At 47.7% G+C, this 18,795-nt stretch overlaps 2 protein-coding genes across 2 annotated transcripts; both read right to left on the reverse strand.

Annotated features, from left to right (window-relative positions):
* Nucleotides 1–1,658: 1,658 nt before the first annotated feature.
* Nucleotides 1,659–3,489, reverse strand: LOC117641015 (glycine-rich protein 2-like). The gene is made up of 4 exons (XM_034378108.1): nt 3,338–3,489; nt 2,589–2,745; nt 2,121–2,183; nt 1,659–1,702 (listed from the first exon to the last, which is right to left on the reverse strand). Exons 1-4 carry the CDS (start codon nt 3,350–3,352, stop codon nt 1,659–1,661), a joined length of 279 nt encoding a protein of 92 aa, XP_034233999.1. The 5' UTR covers nt 3,353–3,489.
* A 4,523-nt stretch (nt 3,490–8,012) lies between these two features.
* Nucleotides 8,013–10,482, reverse strand: LOC117641193 (putative glycine-rich cell wall structural protein 1). Its single transcript, XM_034378338.1, has 2 exons — nt 10,286–10,482; nt 8,013–8,905 (listed from the first exon to the last, which is right to left on the reverse strand). Exons 1-2 carry the CDS (start codon nt 10,298–10,300, stop codon nt 8,639–8,641), a joined length of 282 nt encoding a protein of 93 aa, XP_034234229.1. The 5' UTR covers nt 10,301–10,482; the 3' UTR covers nt 8,013–8,638.
* Nucleotides 10,483–18,795: the final 8,313 nt, after the last annotated feature.

Below are 18,795 nucleotides of genomic sequence, written 5' to 3' on the forward strand. Positions count from 1 at the left end.
GCGGATAACCAATTTGCTGTACATCGGATAACCGAAGTCGTTTCCCCCTCGGACCGGACCGAGTACTAACGTATAGAAATAGGGAGAGTGTATGTAATTAGAAGCACATTTCAGAAGTGCAGCCTGGGAGTGTATTGGAAATGACAAGCTGAATTGCATGAGGAAACGCACATCAATGTGCACCCAGGACTCGATTCGAAATCTGTTGTAGTGAGTATTGTGCGTATTACACTGAGAATGAATTGGTCACCACCATCACCCTTTAAATAGGTGATGCAACTTCGTTGCCCAAATTGTGGTGACGAAAAATTCATCACCCGAAATTTGGTAACAGGCGTTTGGTCGCCCAAATTTGGATAACGCCCTCGGCGACGCCGTGAGGTTCCCGATGACGTCCTTCCGGGGCCACCACGATGACCGGAGGCCTCAACGCCCCATTGGGTCATTGTGGTGGCCCCGGGAGATCGTCATCGAGGACCTCACGGCGTCGCCAACGACGTTACCCAAATTTGGGCGACGATTTTATGACTGCCCAAAATTTGGTCACCGCGGGCTCGTCACCCAAATTTGGGCAACGGCGCGTGCGTTACCCAATGAAAGGGCGATGGTGGTGACTCTTTCATTCACAGTGATTCTGTCGTAATGTAGTGGAAGTTGCACGGGTGATTGCAGCGAGCACTGTAATCGGCTACTTCGCTTGCAACTGTGGTTCAACTGTGGGCTGAGTGCATGCACCCAACTGCAGTTTGCAGTTGCAATCCGGACAGCATTCCTAACACAGATTTGCTTGGTATATTTTCTACACACAAACTACAGTCGCAACTTGCGGTTTCTACACTGTAGTCCAAACTTAGTAAGGACTACAGTCCTTTCCACCCAGGAGTTAATCCCTTAAGATTCTGGGCGTGCATGAGAAGTAGCTGGACAGGAACGGAGGAGAACGCCTCCTCAGAATGTCCTGAGCAACTCCAGAGTACGCCATCATTGGGCATTGCCATCCACTCAAAAATTTAAATTTCACCCGGAATAATTGCCCTTTCCGGGACGGTCCCTACGCTTGCCGATGGTTACCTCGGCACATTGAGCGTGCGCGCACCGGATAGACCCGTGGACAACTTCGGGCTGTCCGATACCTGCGTTACCATCGGCTAGTCCACTTGGTTGGGTGGTCCACCCGGTCCACCCGACTCGCGTTCGAAAAGTCAAGTTTTAGACGCATCCTTGTTGTGCTTTCGACAGTCACTCAGCTATAGATCGACCTCAGCCACTGCCACACAGAATCGGTTGGGTAATTTCAGGATTTGCGGATAGGTGGCAAGTTTACATGCTACAAAATTGGCAAGCCGCTTTGATCCAAAAATTGGCAAGCCTGGCCCTGATATACTTCCCAGTATGACAAATATCCACGAGCTAATGAGGATTTCGGGTCTAAGCTTGCCAAACTTTTGGCATTCGAAACGGGTTGCCAATTTTGTGGCACTTGCCACAGGTTTGCAGTTGGAATTATATTCTTACACACATTCGCTTAAATCTTGGGTTAGATAAAGGACACTTGGACACGTTTTCACTCTATTTTATTAGATTTCAGATTTTCAGCGTTTTATGTTTCTCAGTAATTTAGAGTCGGAGTGAATATGTCAGCGGATCGCCATCGGCATCTAGAGTCTTTGTGGTCGAAATTGGTGATCGTTGCGGTTGCCACCTTAGGTGTTGAGTAAAGAGTTGACAGTTTGAGGGTGACAACCATAAACGTCAAAGCTCATGGTGACCAAAATATCACTGGATTTCGCGTCACTGTCACTGTTGGTTTATTGACTAGTATCCTGGCGCCCCAGGTGCGCCGGCGCCGCCTGCATTTCCGGGAGCTCCTGCTCTTCCTCCAGAGGTGCCGTATCCACCTCTCTGTCCCCCGCTGTAGCCGCCTCCGCCGCCGTTCTGACCGCCGCCGTATCCGCCTCCACCGCCGTTTTGTCCGCCGCCGTATCCGCCGCCGCCGCCGTTCTGTCCGCCGCCATAACCGCCTCCGCCGCCGTTTTGCCCGCCTCCGCCGCCGCTGTAACCGCCGCCGCCGCCGTTTTGTCCGCCGCCGCCGTAACCGCCTCCACCGCCGTTCTGTCCGCCGCCGCCGCCGTACCCAACAGGACCTCCTCCGCCGCCGCCGCCACCACCGCCGCCGCCGCCTCCTGCGGACAGGAAAAAAAAATCATTTTTCAGGGCTATTTTACAGGATTTTTAATTGGTGATACCTAAACTACACACGTCAAACAAACCTAGGGTCGTCTAGATTTAACTCCCACAAAGATTCCTTTTCTGGATCATTAAAACACTATTCTAAAAATTAAAGTACAACGCTAATAAATGTGATACTCTGAGCCACAATTAATGGAACTGCTTTGAACTTAAAGTGTTAGAGGACCTCACTTCACTACGTACAAATTCTTCATAAAGTTTTAACCAGACATTTTTTTCAGTGTGTGTTCCCTCGGCAATTCTTTTTTTTCCGTTGGTACCTCTGTAACGAGCTCTGTAATTTCCGGAGCATGAATTGTTCGTACGGTGCACGCACTAATGAATGACAAGTTACTTACCGCCGCCAGGAGCGCCGGGTTGTCCAGGTTGTCCGGGTCCACCGCCGCGGCCGCCCTCGCCGTAGAGAGCTCTCAAGTCCCGGCCGTCGGGGCCGAGGAGGATCGCGTCATCGCGGGCAGCGACGCACACCGTCGCCACCGCCAGCATGGCCACAAGCTGAGACATGAGAACAGTCGACACGCTTTAAAACTTATGAAATTTTATTACCACAAGACAGGTATAAACTATTCAGTTTGTAGTAATACGAAGAAATCGAGGAAGAAATAGTTCGTTAATAACGAAGTATTTTCTTTGTAAACAAAATACTTTGCTATATCAAGCTACTTTCTTTCGTGCGCACACTTCTTGTTTATGTACAATTTTGTACGTGGTGATGCAAATTCCACGTATGCACAAAATCGTGCAAAGTTGCACGTACAAAATTCGACTTAAACATTTAGTCTGTGAGGCCTAAAATAGTTTGAAGCGTTTTAAGAGGAGAGGTGTCAATGCCTTCAAGTTGGCAAAGAAAAACGCCTCGTCTGGGAGTGACGCGCTGAACGAGGAACGGGTCAAGTTGCGGTCGATGACCCGTCCGGCCCACAGACCCACATCAACACACTCCATCTACGCGCCGCCAAGTTCAATGTCGGCACTAGGAAGGTCGACCGCGGCAAGGCCAGCAGCTCAGTCGGCCACACGAACTTTTTTAGCGGGGTTTTCATTTTTTTTATCGTGTTGGTGCGCCACTATCGACTACTTTGCTCACCGTCCAGGTCGCCATGATGCCGCCTGCTGTGCTTCTCGCTGAGTAACACAGCTGAGGCTTAGCCAAGACGCTTTATAGACGAGTGTCCACTTGCCCTTCCCCCACCAGTTTGTCACGCGAGTTCGAACGGACTGTATTCAGAGACAAAAGGCAAGCAGACAGGAAGGGGAAGATGTCTCCCTCGCCTCCTCCTACACTTTCTCGTCTCTCTCGCTCTCACGCATCTCTTCTGTGTTCGACAGCTCTCTCTCTCCCTCCCCCTCTCTCTCTCTCTCTCTCTCTCTCTCTCTGTTTTTTTTTTGCGCATGAAACTGAGTCAAACTTTAAATGGTTCTTGGTAAATCCACGTACATTCATGAAATTCACCTCAAATTTACGAAGACTATTACCGCAATAATAAAGAGACTAGAGCAATTTTTCTCCGAAGATACCTTTTGTTTGGAAATTCAACCAGAAAGCGGAATGAAGACCAAGGGGAATAAGAGGCACTTGAATCAGTTTTGGAGGGTTTGACGGGTTTAAATCGTGTAATTGATCTTTGGTTAATTTTTGACTATTTTTGGAACCCAAATGAACAGAATATTCACAAACTGTTGAGTATAACTTTGAAAAACTTAATTAGTCACGGTTTGCCGTATTGTATGGATTCATCATCGTTTAGCAAATTGTTTAGACGGCTTCTCTCGCATTTCACTCAACGCAAAAATAATTTTTCGGGCGTGATTATTATTGTATCAAAATTAATTTATTCACGACCTTCAATGTAACCGGGCCCCCTCCCCTCCCCCCTAAAAATTAAAACATTTTTCTCTCTCTCTCTCTCTCTCTCTCTCTCTCTCTCTCTCTCTCTCTCTCTCTTTCTCTATCTGTTATCGGTTTCTTTCATTCCTCTCTGCGCCCACTCTCCCTCTGGACCCCCTCCCTTGCCCCCTCCTCTGCCTGCCTTGTATGTTTAGAATGAGGAACGACGACGCCGGCCGGTACGTGCCGCGGTGCGCGTGCGTCACTCAGCCACGGGCGGATCCAGAGACGGTTTGGAGGGAAGGGCGGGGGGGGGCAAAGTTGCGTACGCACAGAGGACAAGACTTTTTGACATTTGCAGGCTTCGGACATTTTGACACCCACGTCCAATAGCTTCGAGACTCACCCTTTTCTAACATGTGCGTTACCATTTGTTACCATTTTAGCTTAACACGTCGCAAACATTTTTAGGGGTTCCCAAGAACCCCTATTGTCCGAGGTCCGTGGATTCCTTCCCCCCCCTCCTCTCCGATTTTCAAATAAACTGCGCTAAACTATTTCAACCATGGAAAAAACGAAAATTCCAATTTCTTTCGAAAATTCATCGTGGAAATTTTGCGTAAACTAGAAAAACATAAATTTGCAACAATCGAAAACGAGAACCGTTAATGATATGAAAAAATGGTTCGAATAAAAAATGTGCCACTCCTCAAAACTAAACCTCCTGGCTCATCAAAGTAACGAGAAATCGTCTGTGTACTGAGCAAATGGTTAAAACATGAAAAAAAAATCTCCATGGCAACGGCATGGTCCCATCGTACCACCCGTCAAAATTCAAAGTCGCCGATAAAGAGAAATCAAAACGCCGTGAAATTCGAAAATGCTAATGCTAACGCATTGCACGGTGTCCCGACGTTGGAACATCTTTATAGTCTGTCACTAGTAAAAAGTTCGTAGCAGAAACGACGCATCAAATTAATTTTCGTGGGTTGGCACCGATTTGCTTGCCGTCTGCGCCCTTTCGAAAATCGCGAGGCTGAAAAAACGAGTAGGCGCGCATTGAAACTGCCCCTCCATTGTTGCTGAGGTTGGATTGTTTGGCATGCTTTTAAAGGCGGCGGTTGTCTTGTCATGTTTTCCTCAATTCTGTGGAACAATTCTTACTCACAACGTAAAAATAGCACGATGGTTGGTTTGACAAATTTTATAAACTCGGGAGGGGTGATTTCGGAACGCGGGTGACTTTCGTTCGGCGAACATGAGCACTGTAAGTCGCGAGATGGAGTGAGGTGGTCATGGTTTTAACTGAATCAGGTTTGACCAGAACTCTTTCCTATTGGTTAGTTTGAATTTAGCGCATGCGCACTTTGAAATTCTTGGGTTTTCTCTTAATCATTGAACAGTTGACACTGGCACGGTCCAATACATGGCTATTTCAAAATAGCCAAATGTGAAAATGGGAACACCTTGCAATGCGATTAGCATTGGAATTTTTCAAATTGGCATGCCCAGACTGAGCGCCTCTGTGACCTAAAAGAACGTGCGTGCACTGGAAACCAACGTCTGTCACGTCGCATTCTTTTCCACACGCAAACTACAATGCCAATTTGATCGTGACAAACGGTGAAAATCGACACTTAAGGGGGCTCATACATGTTTAAAGCACTTCGTAAAAACATTTTTTTTGTGTAGAAGGATCAAGATTTTATGGTTTTTGTGTTAAAACGCTTTAAGATAATTGAGTAAGCTTCATTTTGACATAAAGTAAAGTGACTTTGGACATTTTGTAGAAATTTAGTAGAAACGTTTAAAATTTTGGTTCTCGTTAGATTTTCTTCCCATACTTGCTCAGATCTGTGGGGGAGAAATCAGGGACAACGAATGTGACACACTGAACCGCTTTGTCACATTACTTCGGGTGTGACACGAAATCAGTGGGTGAACTGTCAGATTAAAAAGAATGGCATACAGGACATGAGCCCCGTCCCGTTTGAGCCCCGATGGTCTGAGCCCCGACCTGAGCCCCAACCTGAGCCCGGGTTGAGCCCCGACTTGAGCCCCGACCCAAGCCCCAATTTTCAGAGCCCGGTTTGAGCCCCGACCTGAGCCCCGTTTGAGCCCCATTTGAGCCCCACTTGAGCCCCGTGGCAATAAATCATGCAAAAAAATGCCTGATTTCAGGTCGCGGGGCTCAAATGGGGCTCAAACGGGGCTCACGTCGGGGCTCAATCCGGGCTCTGAAAATTGGGGCTTCGGTCGGGGCTCAAGTCGGGGCTCAACCCGGGCTCAAGTTGGGGCTCAGGTCGGGGCTCAGACCATCGGGGCTCAAACGGGACGGGGCTCATGTCCTGTATGCCAAAAGAATGTGACACAGTAGTACTGTCACGTTCGTTTCAATGTGACACGCCATGATTGTCAGATCATGAGGTCTCACGTTCGTTTTAATGTGATAATTTGGGCAGTAAGGCACAGCACTTATTACTGGGAGCTCCAGTTAGTTAGTAAGAGTGCAGTCACCAGATTACGAGAAATCACTTTTCAGCGTGCGGACAATAAATTGAACAGAAAATGCTATCAATGTTTACGATGTAGAACAAACGACATTGTTTTGATTTTGGCCCCTGTGCGAAATGGGTCTGTCCGATTGAAACCAGTCCGAGACAGTCAAGAGCTGCCCAGACTGCTGAGGGCGATGTCCGGATCCGACCGGATCGCCAAACAGGCGATATCTTTGGTCTCCCGCCAGACAGCAATGAAGGGTTTCCCCAAATCGCCAGCGAGCTGCGTCAGCGTGTGTGCGCGCATATGGGTTGGGTGTGTGTGTGCGCGCGCGCAAGTGTGTACGTGTGTGTGCTCTGATCGGGCACCTTGACGTCATGTGCCCAAGAGGTGATTGTTGTTTCATGTGACCCGCTGTCTCCATTTTGGAGAACCAACGTCTTGACAACGACTCTCTTATTCTGAGAGCAAGCACCTTTGTCAGTTCCATCGACTTTTAGGGCGCCTCAAGGTTCTTTATGTGAAAGAGCCAATAGGCGATTCTGAAGGGCCTATGTAGTTCCCCGCCGAGATTCCTTGCAGACAAACTAGTCGATGAATGATAGCATCTGATTCATCCAAGAAGCGTCTGGATTCAAAGGTGCCCCCCATTGAAACACCTTTGCCTGGTGTGGCCGTCCATAAACTTTGTGCAGCCTGGCACAGGTATTTGCTGCTTTGCTCAGACCCTGCTCCCTGCAATGCGTATGAGAAGGTGGGAAAGGTGTTTGGCACCAAAACGCCTTTGTCAATGGCTGGTAAATGCGAGGGGGAAATCACTCGCGTAATAGCCGGGTCACCGATTCCGAGTATTACGCGTAATAGTAATAGCGTAATAGCCAAATTTTTTAAAATTTTCTCTATTTAGGGTCCGATTTTAGCCTGAATCTGGATATTTTGGAGCGTAATAAGTCTTCTGTAATAGCGTAATAGAACGTAATAGGGAGTAGTCGGGTCACAGTTTTTAAGAGTGATTCCCCCCTCGGGTAAATGTTGGCAAAAGAGCGCCCCAGGCCGAGGAGCAAACAGCTTAGAAAAATTGTGTACACCGTTATTTCAAAGTCACGTTATTTCAAAGGAAATGTACATGAAAATTCGAGTTGTTTCCTCAGTCGAAGATTGCTTTCTTTCGTTGACTGGTTTGTCTGCATAAGGTGCCTCGGCAGAGAGCGAAACTTTTAGGAAGAAACGCCAAGGCGTCCCAAAAGAAGTAAGAATGTACTCGGTTCACGTAGTCAGTCACCAATACTTCAATAACACGGCGTAGTAACCGGTAGTAACATTACTGATCTGCCCGTTAAAACAAAAAGTGACATATCCCGGTTTATCGGTTTCTCCTTTCCACGAGTGATCTAAGCTTTGTCAGTTCTTTGCGAAAGAATGAAAAATGCACCTCAAAAAGTCACAAAAACCGTTAAGTTTATTGTTTATTTAACGTAGCTTTTTCATTATACATTTTACTCTGCTAATATTTGGAAAGAGTCACAAAATGGCTGAAGCGATGGACTGAACTTCTTAAAAACAAGAGAAAGACAGCAAAAAAAGAAGACTTTTTCTCAGAGTGTAGTGTGGTGCAAACGGCCAATCACCGATTCGAACGATCTGATTGACACTGACGAGTGGGCTAAGCTGGAGTAGCTAGGACGAGTGGGCCAAGCTGGAGTAGTTAGGACGAGTGGGCCCAGGTGGAGTAGCTTGGACGAGTGGGCCCAGGTGGAGTAGCTTGGACGAGTGGGCCAAGCTGGAGTAGTTAGGACGAGTGGGCCCAGGTGGAGTAGCTTGGACGAGTGGGCCAAGCTGGAGTAGTTAGGACGAGTGGGCCCAGGTGGAGTAGCTTGGACGAGTGGGCCAAGCTGGAGTAGTTAGGACGAGTGGGCCAAGCTGGAGTAGCTAGGACGAGTGGGCCAAGCTGGAGTAGCTAGGACGAGTGGGCCCAGGTGGAGCAGTTAGGACGAGTGGGCCAAGCTGGAGTAGAGGCCGACTAGGCTAGCGCCGAATCGGCCGACGTTCCTTCGGGGCTCCTCAGCCCTGCATCCACGGCGGGCACGGTGCGTCGGGGCCTCGGGGTCCTCCGGGGCCGCCGGGCGCCCCGCCCGAACCGTAGTGTCCTCGCTGCCCGTCGCTGGAGCGTCCCTGGCCACAGGCACGGCCAGCACCGCCGCCGCCCCCGCCGCCACCACCGCCACCGTAAGGACTCCGGGCTACGCGCATGAGCCTCTCAGACAACGCCTCGGATCTGCTCGGCGCAGCCATGTGCAGGACCACGACGGCCAGCACCAGGAACGCAACCTGCAGGCACAGAGACGATCATTAGCGCTCTGAAAACCATACAAACTATTTAAGGCCTTACAAGGAACCGCAGCTTGTTTTATCAAAGTATTTGGAGCACACATAAGCTTACAAAGAAAATACTTCGTAATTTACGAACTGTTTCTTCAAAAAAGTAAATTATAGTTTACACTCTTATCATTCCAGGACGCGACACTTTGAGAGCATTGTGTCGCACATTCGTTTGAATGTGAATTGGCCAAAAATTAGCTTGTTCACATCCAAACGAATGTGACACTTTATCACGTTCGTTTCAACGCGATGTCACGCGCTGGGAATGAGAGTGTAAATGCTCAAAACACTTCGTAAGGTTTGAAGCGTGTAGATTAATCACAGCTCACGTGACGATTTCGCCGTTTTCCCTAATATTCAACGAATCTGGCAGGCTCGTTTCGATAGAGATATTAGTTAGAAGGTAAATTTCGTCACGTTCGTTTGAATTTGATGCCACGTACGTTAGAACTTGACACGGCCGTTTCGTTAGGATGTCACGCTCGTGTGATCGTGGATCAAACACTTAGCATTTTTTAAAGTATTGCAATTGCAAATTACTGTACTCATATTCTCTCTTTTTTTTTTAAGACTTTCAAAGAAATTTTCAACAAATGGGAAAATGTCAGTGCCGGGCTGTGTCGGCCAAAGTCGACAGTGCGATACGATTGCAGAGTCGCAAGCGACCAGTGCACGAGTGCACTTTCAGACTGCACATTTCGCTCAAGACTATCTAGCAGAAAGTTGAACCCTACGTTTGAAGTCAATTCATCCCACCCCTTCCATCTACCCCTGCCTACACTCTCAGCCTCCCATTGGCTTATTCTCTCTGCACTGTGGCAAAAAGGTACGGAAAATCCTGTTAATTTTTTTGCCAGTATTCTCCGTAGCCCTCTTATCAATATTCTCCGTAGGTTCTTACAGTATTCTCCGTAGGTTCTTACAGTATTCTCCGTAGGGCCGTACAGTATTCTCTGTAAGTCCGCACAGTCTTCTCCGTAGGACCTCGAAGACAGCATAGTCCTACGGAGATCACTGTAAGGTCCTACGGAAAAGACTGTGCGGTCCTACAGAAAATACTGTAAGAGCCTACGGAGAATATTGATAAGGGGCATACGGAGAATTACCACAAGCTGTTTACAGAATTTTCCGTAGCTTTTTGCCACAGTGATGGCTTATAAAGTTGTTGTTTTTTAAGAGACATGTACATAATCGTGCGTAGTTACTAGTACATACTAGTACATACTACGCCTGTTATTAAACTTTAAAAGCTAGAGAGAAAAGGTCAATAAATTGGCAATGATTGTCAATACGAGGCTGAGAGAGCAGGGCATGTGACGGAATACTTACCGTCACTCTGGCCATGCTGCGCGGTGTCCTCTCTAGCAATGCTCCAGTCGCGGCGACCCCTCGCTTTTTATATCTGACGTCTGACAGGCCGAGCCGTCCGGTCGAGGGGCAGTCGGGTGGGTCACGGAGTCGGCGTCGGGGGCACCCCGAGGGGGTAAACCAAGGGGTCCCCCACTTGCAAAATATATGTACGCTAGAAGGAGACAATCCCTCAATATTGCGTCAGAAAACGCCTGCAAGTCTCTGCAAACTGAAGTGTGTAACATAGTACACTCTTATTGAAGCATGCTTCCAAAGCACACTCTTATTTACATCATACTTGCCAGGCACACGCTAAAATAGAGTGTGCCTGGCATGTACACGCTAAATAAGAGTGTACCTTGGAAGTACACGCTCAAATACACTCGATTAGTCCTATCTAAAAGCATGGGCCAGTTTGGAGAGTAGGCATGAAGCGCGACACGACACAATCTTACAATCTTTGCATGCTTCAAACATTATTGTCCAGGAGCAATCACTAGGTAAAACCACATCACCGGAGAAAGCTAGATGAGATTATATTTTTTTCGGTCAAGCGATTATAAACTAAGTGTCGTTAAAATCTCAGACATCGCTTAAATTTTATGGTCATTTTTCACCTTTTCATTCATATTTTTTTTGAAATATTTTGTTCATTCATTTTTGTTTTAATCCAATAGAGGATTTTCTCTCTCGCAGCACGTTGAAGTGGAAATGAAAACCAAAGGGGTCTCCCACCTAAAGGACAAGATGTCAAATATTAAAATTCCCAAAATATTATCGGTTACAACCCCGGTGAAAATTGTTGTAAACAAAATCCTCCAACTGGGGTTCCCTTCAGAGCGCAATGCACGGATTTAAAGAGGTTTTGACCGAATCTATCGACGGGAAACCCAGACCGTCGTCGGTTCGGCGGGGAATGACCCAGATATCGTTGTTTCGCATCCAAGAGGCGCAACGGCATCGCCCGCTGAATTGCCAGAGACTATCTATTGTTTATAAAAAATCTCTGGGTTTTTTTCGCTATCGAAAGAACCGTCACGTGTTTCAAAGGAGCCAATCGTTTAGCGCTGGCCTGCTTCATAGCAGCCCCATCAAGTCTGCTAAAACTAAGGTAACGTCGTGAAACACTTGATGTGAAGACGTCGGCCTGTGACGTGACAGTCAGTAACCAAGACAGAATTTCTTTGTTGAAAATTTGACGAAAAGTGAACGGTATGTTGTGGAATCTGCACTGTAAGCGCCGACGAAACTAACCACGTCGATTTGGACTGAACGTTTACGTTTATGACCCCCCTCCAATGACAAAATATATACTGTATGTACTTGCATGCACTTGCAAGTACACAACTACAAATGCATACTCAGCTGAGTACACATCTACGTAAAAATGTGTTCTCAGTTAAGTATGCATCTGTAGACGTGTACTCAGCCAAGTATGCATCTGTAGATGTGTACTTCCAAGTAAGCATCTGTAGAAGCATACTGCGCACTTCAGTTTGTAGAGTACCCGCCGAATCAACTGGTAGGTCGATTCAAACTACTCTTTTTGACGGCGTTAGATGTCGAGGGAGAGGGGGCCTGAGAAAACCTTACAAACTATTTTGGGCCTTAAAAAAAAGGTATTATGCATAATAAGCTAAAGAAATCTTCGTAATTTACAAACTTTTCTTCGTAAACAAAATATTTGTTAATGTATCAAAATACTTGTAAGGTTTTGATGCTCAAACATCGTATAGGAGGCTTTGCGTGTGGAGGCCAGGTGCAGATGCATCCCTTTCCTGTTAAGGTTGCCGGGGTGCATGAGCATACGCGGCCATGAGTATGGCCCAAACATTTGGCCGGCGATGGTCCAGACTTCCCGCCCATACGCATTTTGGGACGTGCCACGCTCGACTTCGGGGCCCAGGCGGGCCATTGTCGCCTCTCCGGTTTTTGCGCCGGGGCGGATGAAGCAAAACTGCTGAGACAAATCTTTCGGCATGGTGATATAAAATCAGGGCCTGTCGCCGGATCGCCGTCAGTTGCACAGACTGCTACATTCCGAGGCAGAGAGAATATCACGAGCGCTCGGAAAGAGACTTGCACGGCGGAGCGGCACCTTGGCGGAGGCCTGCACGCCAGCATGGCGAGAATACTGGTAAGTCCTTCGTGAACCGCCAGCGAGAAGAAATCTTCTCTTACCACTCGCGAAGGAACGTTTCATTCAAATCCTTATTGTTTTGCAGTTACCTGTGGCCATAGTGGTGGCTCTGGGGCTATGCATTTCGGCCTCCCCGTATGAAGTATACGACACCGTTGCGCTGGAAAAGGCAGGGCGGTGCCGGCGCCGGTGTTGCACAGACGTCGCTACTTCCGAAACGCGAAACTGAGCATCAGCAAGGAAAATTAGTTCACCCGGAGGCGGCGGCGGGGGCGCGGCGGTGGCGAGAATACGGAGCTCGTGGAAGCCCAGGGGGAAGGTCGCAACGTCGTGAAGGAAAGAATCATCCAGGAAATATTTCTCTTGGATGCCGTGGCCGTGGTGGCTCTGGGCCTATGCATTTCGGCCTCCCCGTATGAAGTATACGACACCGTTGCGCTGGAAGGCGGCGGAGGTGGCGGTGGAGGCGGCGGCGGCGGTCGCAAGCGTCGTGAAGCTGAAAGCATCATCCAGGAAGATTATGTATCACTCCTTGGAGGCGGCGGCGGTGGCGGCGGCGGTGGAGGAGGAGGATGGCGGCGGAGGCGGTGGCGGCGGTCGCAAGCGTCGCGAAGCCAAGGCTACGCCGCAGTGGAACGGAGGCGGCGGCGGCCCTCAGGGTGGAGGCGGCGGTGGCCCTTGGGGCGGTGGTGGCGGTGGCCCCCAGGGTGGAGGCGGTGGTGGCCCTCAAGGTGGAGGCGGCGGTGGCCCTTGGGGAGGTGGTGGCGGTGGCCCCCAGGGTGGAGGCGGCGGAGGCCCTCAAGGTGGAGGTGGAGGAGGCCCCCAGGGCGGAGGCGGCGGTGGCCCTTGGGGAGGTGGCGGCGGTGGCCCCCAGGGTGGAGGCGGCGGTGGCCCCCGGAGCGGAGGCAGCGGTGGTCATAGGGGAGGTGGCGGCTATTACCGTTGAATCACGTAGCCGCCAGTGCGTGTACCATCCACGTGAGAGGAGAAACAGGTGACCAGATTTCATTCCGTTTCACCTTGTTGTGTGTCTTGTCATAAACAAATAAAATCATACATGTCATGAACGTACTCTTGTTTTGTTACCCTATAATTTTTGGCCCACCGTGTTAAATAAAAGAAATCACCCACAACACTGCGAGAAAAGATCACGGTAAATCCTGTACTGATTACTCCAGACTTCACCGTACTTTTTTTAACAGGCAAAACCGTGGTTTTTTTCAGGGCAATCCTCGGGTTTTTTTGCAGGACCCGTACTTTTTTTACAAGGAATCCCGTGCTTTTTCGGCAATCCCGTACTTTAAGTGCATCAAAAACTGCTATAATTTATTTCGGGTCGGTCGCCCCGTTTGCAAGATTCTGATGTACATAGTGCGAAGTCGGACCTGGCCACCCCGTCCCGGGACCGCTCGTTGAGAAGGTCGACGAGACCTATCGAAGGTGGAATAACAGTCGGTCGACCCCCCAAGATCCTGATGTGGACGTTTCCCTTGGGGGGGCGGCTTTGTTGGGATCAGATCGGGCCAGTGCGTGGCCCATCACTGAGAGAGAACGGAACTACTGATTTATCCCTTTTCCCCGGTGTTTTGTAAAAAAAAGTAAAAATACTGTAGATGTAGGGTATCTGGTTTTTGATTACGGTAAATTTTTGGCCCCAAAAAAATAAATTACCCACCAAATTAATTGCTGCAATGGCAGACTTTGCAAGTTGCACTCGTCGGGAGCCTTATAAATTAGATGTTTGTCAAGACACTCCTCTTGGCAAACGTTGAGTTTACCACACATTTCTCCAGCACAAGCACGATGTCAAGATTAAACAAATTGATGAAAAATGAAATATAATTGTCACTGATTACAAGTTTGAGACTATGGAAAGGGATTCATTTCTCCCAGAAGTATTAAAGGTTTCATGATTATGACCTTCATTTTTATCACCCAAAATGTTTCGAGTCGTTTGGTTTGACTGCATCTTGTCATAGACACAGAGCCCAGTTCAAACTGGCCAAATACCTCGTTTACGCGCAACCGCCATCACAGCACCCAGCGGCGCCCTATCTTTCTCGTAGCAAACATACTAGACTGGCCCACAGAAAAAAGTCTACGAAGCAATCGCTTCATAAAACGAAGAAAACGATGGCACTGTCAAATCTACTTTAAGATATGTTTCGCATTATGTAGCAAAACCCTTCGTAATACGAAATATCTCTTCACAGCGCGAATCAATTTTACAATGCCTTTATTTTCTTCGTAGCGACGAAGCAGATGCTTCGTAGACTTTTGGGCGCGCCTTGGGTGCGCCGCGTGAAACACCGACAAGCCGGCACGGCTGGCGGATGGGTTGCCTAGACATCGGGCGCTCGACCGGCGGGACCGGAGTGGATTAGAGGTTTATCATGAAAGCCCGAGGGGAAATCACTCGCGTAATAGTCGGGTCGCCGATTCCTTGTATTACGCGTATGTAATAGTATTAGCGTAATAGCCAAAATTTTCTGAATTTTCCGTTATAGCGGTCTGATTTTAGCTTAAATCTCGATATTTGCAAACGTAATAAGACTTCTGTAATAGCGTAATAATGCGGAATAGAACGTAATAGGGAGTAGTCGGGTCACAATTTTTAAGAGTGATTTCCCCCTCGTGAAAGCCCATACACCAGGATTGAACAGAAATGCTGATCTATGGTCATATTCTCGTGCCTTCGTCAATTTTACTTGGGATCGCCAAATTTAAGCCTGCTTCTGCGGACATTTTGAATCCAGGGCAAACCCAACTATGTATTGTTTTCCTCTGAGGAATAACTAAACTTAACCAAACCTCAGCCCATTAACTCCTTTATCCAAAATTCATTGTGAAAGCTATTGTCAACACGCTTTAGACTATATATTTACCCCCTCCCCGGACGGACACTGTTTCGTAGAAGGGGTACGATTAACCAGCTGCGGTACACTGCAAATCCAAGTGTAGGACAGGTCGACACTTTAAAGCGTAGACCAGTTTGTCCTACGCTTGCAAGTGTCGACCACTTGTGTCCGACGCTTTGAAGTGTCGACCACTCAGTGTCCGACGCCTGCAAGTGTCGACCACAGCATGTCCGACGGCTGAAGTGTGGGGCCACAATAGGAAACTCAGTGTAATTTGCCGTAGGACAAACAGTGTCCTACACATGCAAGCGTCGGACAGAGTGTGGTCGACACTTCAAAGCGTCGGACACAGCTGGTCGACACTTGCAAGCGTAGGACAAACTGGTCTACGCCTTAAAGTGTCGACCTGTCCTACACTTGGATTTGCAGTGTAGTACGCTCTAATGCTTCTCCTTTGTAGATGATTGCATTCCGCGGCAAGGACAAGCGAAAGAAAGACGCTTAAAACCGCACTCTTAAAGCCTTACGAAATATTTTGAGCATACGTATAACAAACTAAAATACTTTGTTATACGAAGAAATAGTTCGTAAATTACGAAGTATTTTCTTTGTAAGCTTACGTATGCTCAAAATACTTTGTTATACAAACTACTTTTCTTTGTAAGGCCCAAAATAGTTTGTAAGGTTTTCTCAGTGCGTAGCAGCTTTATGATAGTCTGACCAATACTAGAGCAATTTCCTTTGAAAGCTTATTTATACTCAAAATACTTTGTTAACAATTTTCTTTGTAAGGCCGAAACTAGTTTGTAAGGTTTTTCAGAGTGTACGAACTATTGGTTTGAGTGAGGGGGCAACCACTCAATTTTTTTCGTAGACAGGATTGTTCACAAGAAGTGATTTTGCAGATTTCACAGGATTTCGCGCCAAAATAATTGAAAATCTTTTGAGATTTTGAGGAGATCTCGCGAGATTTCACCAGATTCTTACAAGATCTCCTGAGATTTCACTAGATTTCGAAGGGATTTCGCGCAAGATTTCGCGCAAGATTTTGGCTTCTCAAGTGTACTCAGGATTTCGTGAGTACACTGAAAATCCAAGTGTGGGACAGGCATGCACTAGATAACGTGGGACAAAATGTCCCACGCTTGCAAGCGTGGGACACGGTTTGTCCCACGCTTGTAAGTGTGGGACACGGATTTGTCCCACGCTTACAAACGTGGGACACCGTTTGTCCCACGCTTGTAAGTGTGGGACACGGATTTGTCCCACGCTTGTAAGTGTGGGACACGGTTTGTCCCACGCTTGTAAGCGTGTAACACGGTTTGTCCCACGTTATCTAGTGCATGCCTGTCCCACACTTGGATTATCAGTGTAGTTGCTCGGTTTTCAGTCTGACTCCATGGAAAAAACTGTCATGGGAATTAAGTGTGCACATCTCTCGACATCCCCAGTGTTCATCCCAATCGGGTTCAACGCATTGCAAGATCTGCAGACGAAATCAACAACCAAAACTGGACTGTATTCCAAGTCAAGTTTAAATTAGCATACCGCCTCCGATGCCGGTTTTCCCGCACTCCACGCAAACAACAGCTGGAGCCGAATGTGGAGCGGGTGGACCGACATGACGCGAAGGGAGGGCAACACGCAAAGGCGAGAGAAGGGGAAGGAAGGTCGCTGACTTTCCCAGCTTCAACAAGTGTGGGGTCATCACAATTCATTCGGAGCCCCACCAAAAACACACTGCCAATCCAACTATGAGACAGTCTCACACTATTTAATGCGAACCACGATGCCTCACGCTTTCAAGTGTGAGACATCATTTGTCTCACACTTACAAACTTACAAACTTGTAAGTGTGAGGCAAATGATGTCTCACACTTGCAAGTGTGGGACAAACGTGGCTCACACTTGTAAGCGTGACACATCGTGGTTCGCACTTAATAGTGGGAGACTGTCTCACACTTAGATTGGCTGTGTTACCAAGAATCTTCCTGAAGAACCAAGACCTCGCGTGAAATATCAAAGGTGCCTTCAGCAATTCTTTTTTGCCAGAGGCACTGCAAATGCAACGGCAATACCAAAGTACATTTTTTGGCGATACAATTGAGTATCGCCAATAAACGGCCTTACGGAAAAGTAATGCCTTCAGAACGGCGATACAAAAAAGTATTGCCAAAATTTGGCAATACTTTTGGATATTGCCAAAACCACGGCATTATACCAAGGTCTTGTCCCCTTGATTTGTTCGACGTTTATTGCCAAATCGTGGCAATACTCTAAAAGTATCGCCAAATTTTGGCAATACTTTTGCGTATCGCCGTTTTGAAGGCAATACTTTCCCGTAAGGCCGTTTATTGACGATACTCAATTGTATCGCCAAAAAAGGTACTAAAAGTATTGCCTGTGGATTTACATGAATTCCAGGGATTCGTGTTTACATTGAAGGCTTTCGTCTTCACGGAGTTAGAGGGAAGTAAAAATACACACGCCCAGTGTAGAAAAATGTTCATGAACTGCGTTAGAACTTGAAGTTCCGCATCGAATTGTACATAGTAGTTGTGTGTAAATTTCCAATTTTACACACGTGCAGAATAACGAACCGTGACAAGTCACGAAGCGACCCGTTTTTCAGTACACTGCAAACCTAACTGTCTACTAAGTACACACTTACAAATGCGTGCTTGCAAGTACACACTTACGAACGCATGCTTGGCCAAGTACACACTTACAAATGCATGCTTGCAAGTACACACTTACAAACGCATGCTTGACACCGTATAACTCCATGCGCCAAGCATGCGTTTGTAAGTGTGTACTTGCAAGCATGCATTTGTAAGTGTGTACTTGGCCAAGCATGCGTTTGTAAGTGTGTACTTGCAAGAACGCATTTGTAGGTGTGTACTTAGAAGACAGTAAGTTTTGTTGTGTAATCGTCTCTTAAGGGCCTCAAATTTGTCACGTTCTTGGTGGCTTCCAACTTAGGTGATTCACGTCAAAACTGTAACACGAGTTGACTTTTTTCGCCTCGTTGAGAGGAATACAGAGCACGCACTAGGAAGCCTGCACCAAAAATCCAAAGGTCAGACTTCTCGCCACTCCAGAGGCGACATATTAAGTCTCGCCAAAATTTGGTCACCGCTTAAGTGCGACTTGAACCCACAGCCTCCCGCCTCGCACTCCGACAAGAGAGCAGCTGCGTTAGAGCTCTTCCAGATGTGTCGGTCAAGCCAGTCCGCCCACGTACGGGGAATTTTCGGAAAAACTGGTTGTGATGAACCCAAAGCGAAGGGATCACACATTTGGACTTGACGGAAAAAACTTTTCTTGCGTCATTGTTGAAAACTATGAGGACAAAAGCAGAACACGGAGGTGACTTGTGACGTCAGCAGAAAGGCCGGGGCGGCGACCCCGCGGCCGCACAGCTGGGCCTTTTGGTGCGGCGCTGCGGGCAGCAAAACAAGCAGGGACACATCCTTTCGGCTTGGTGATAT

Source organism: Thrips palmi, unplaced genomic scaffold (genome assembly GCF_012932325.1).
Source record: "Thrips palmi isolate BJ-2018 unplaced genomic scaffold, TpBJ-2018v1 HiC_scaffold_15, whole genome shotgun sequence".
Lineage (NCBI taxonomy): Eukaryota > Metazoa > Arthropoda > Insecta > Thysanoptera > Thripidae > Thrips > Thrips palmi.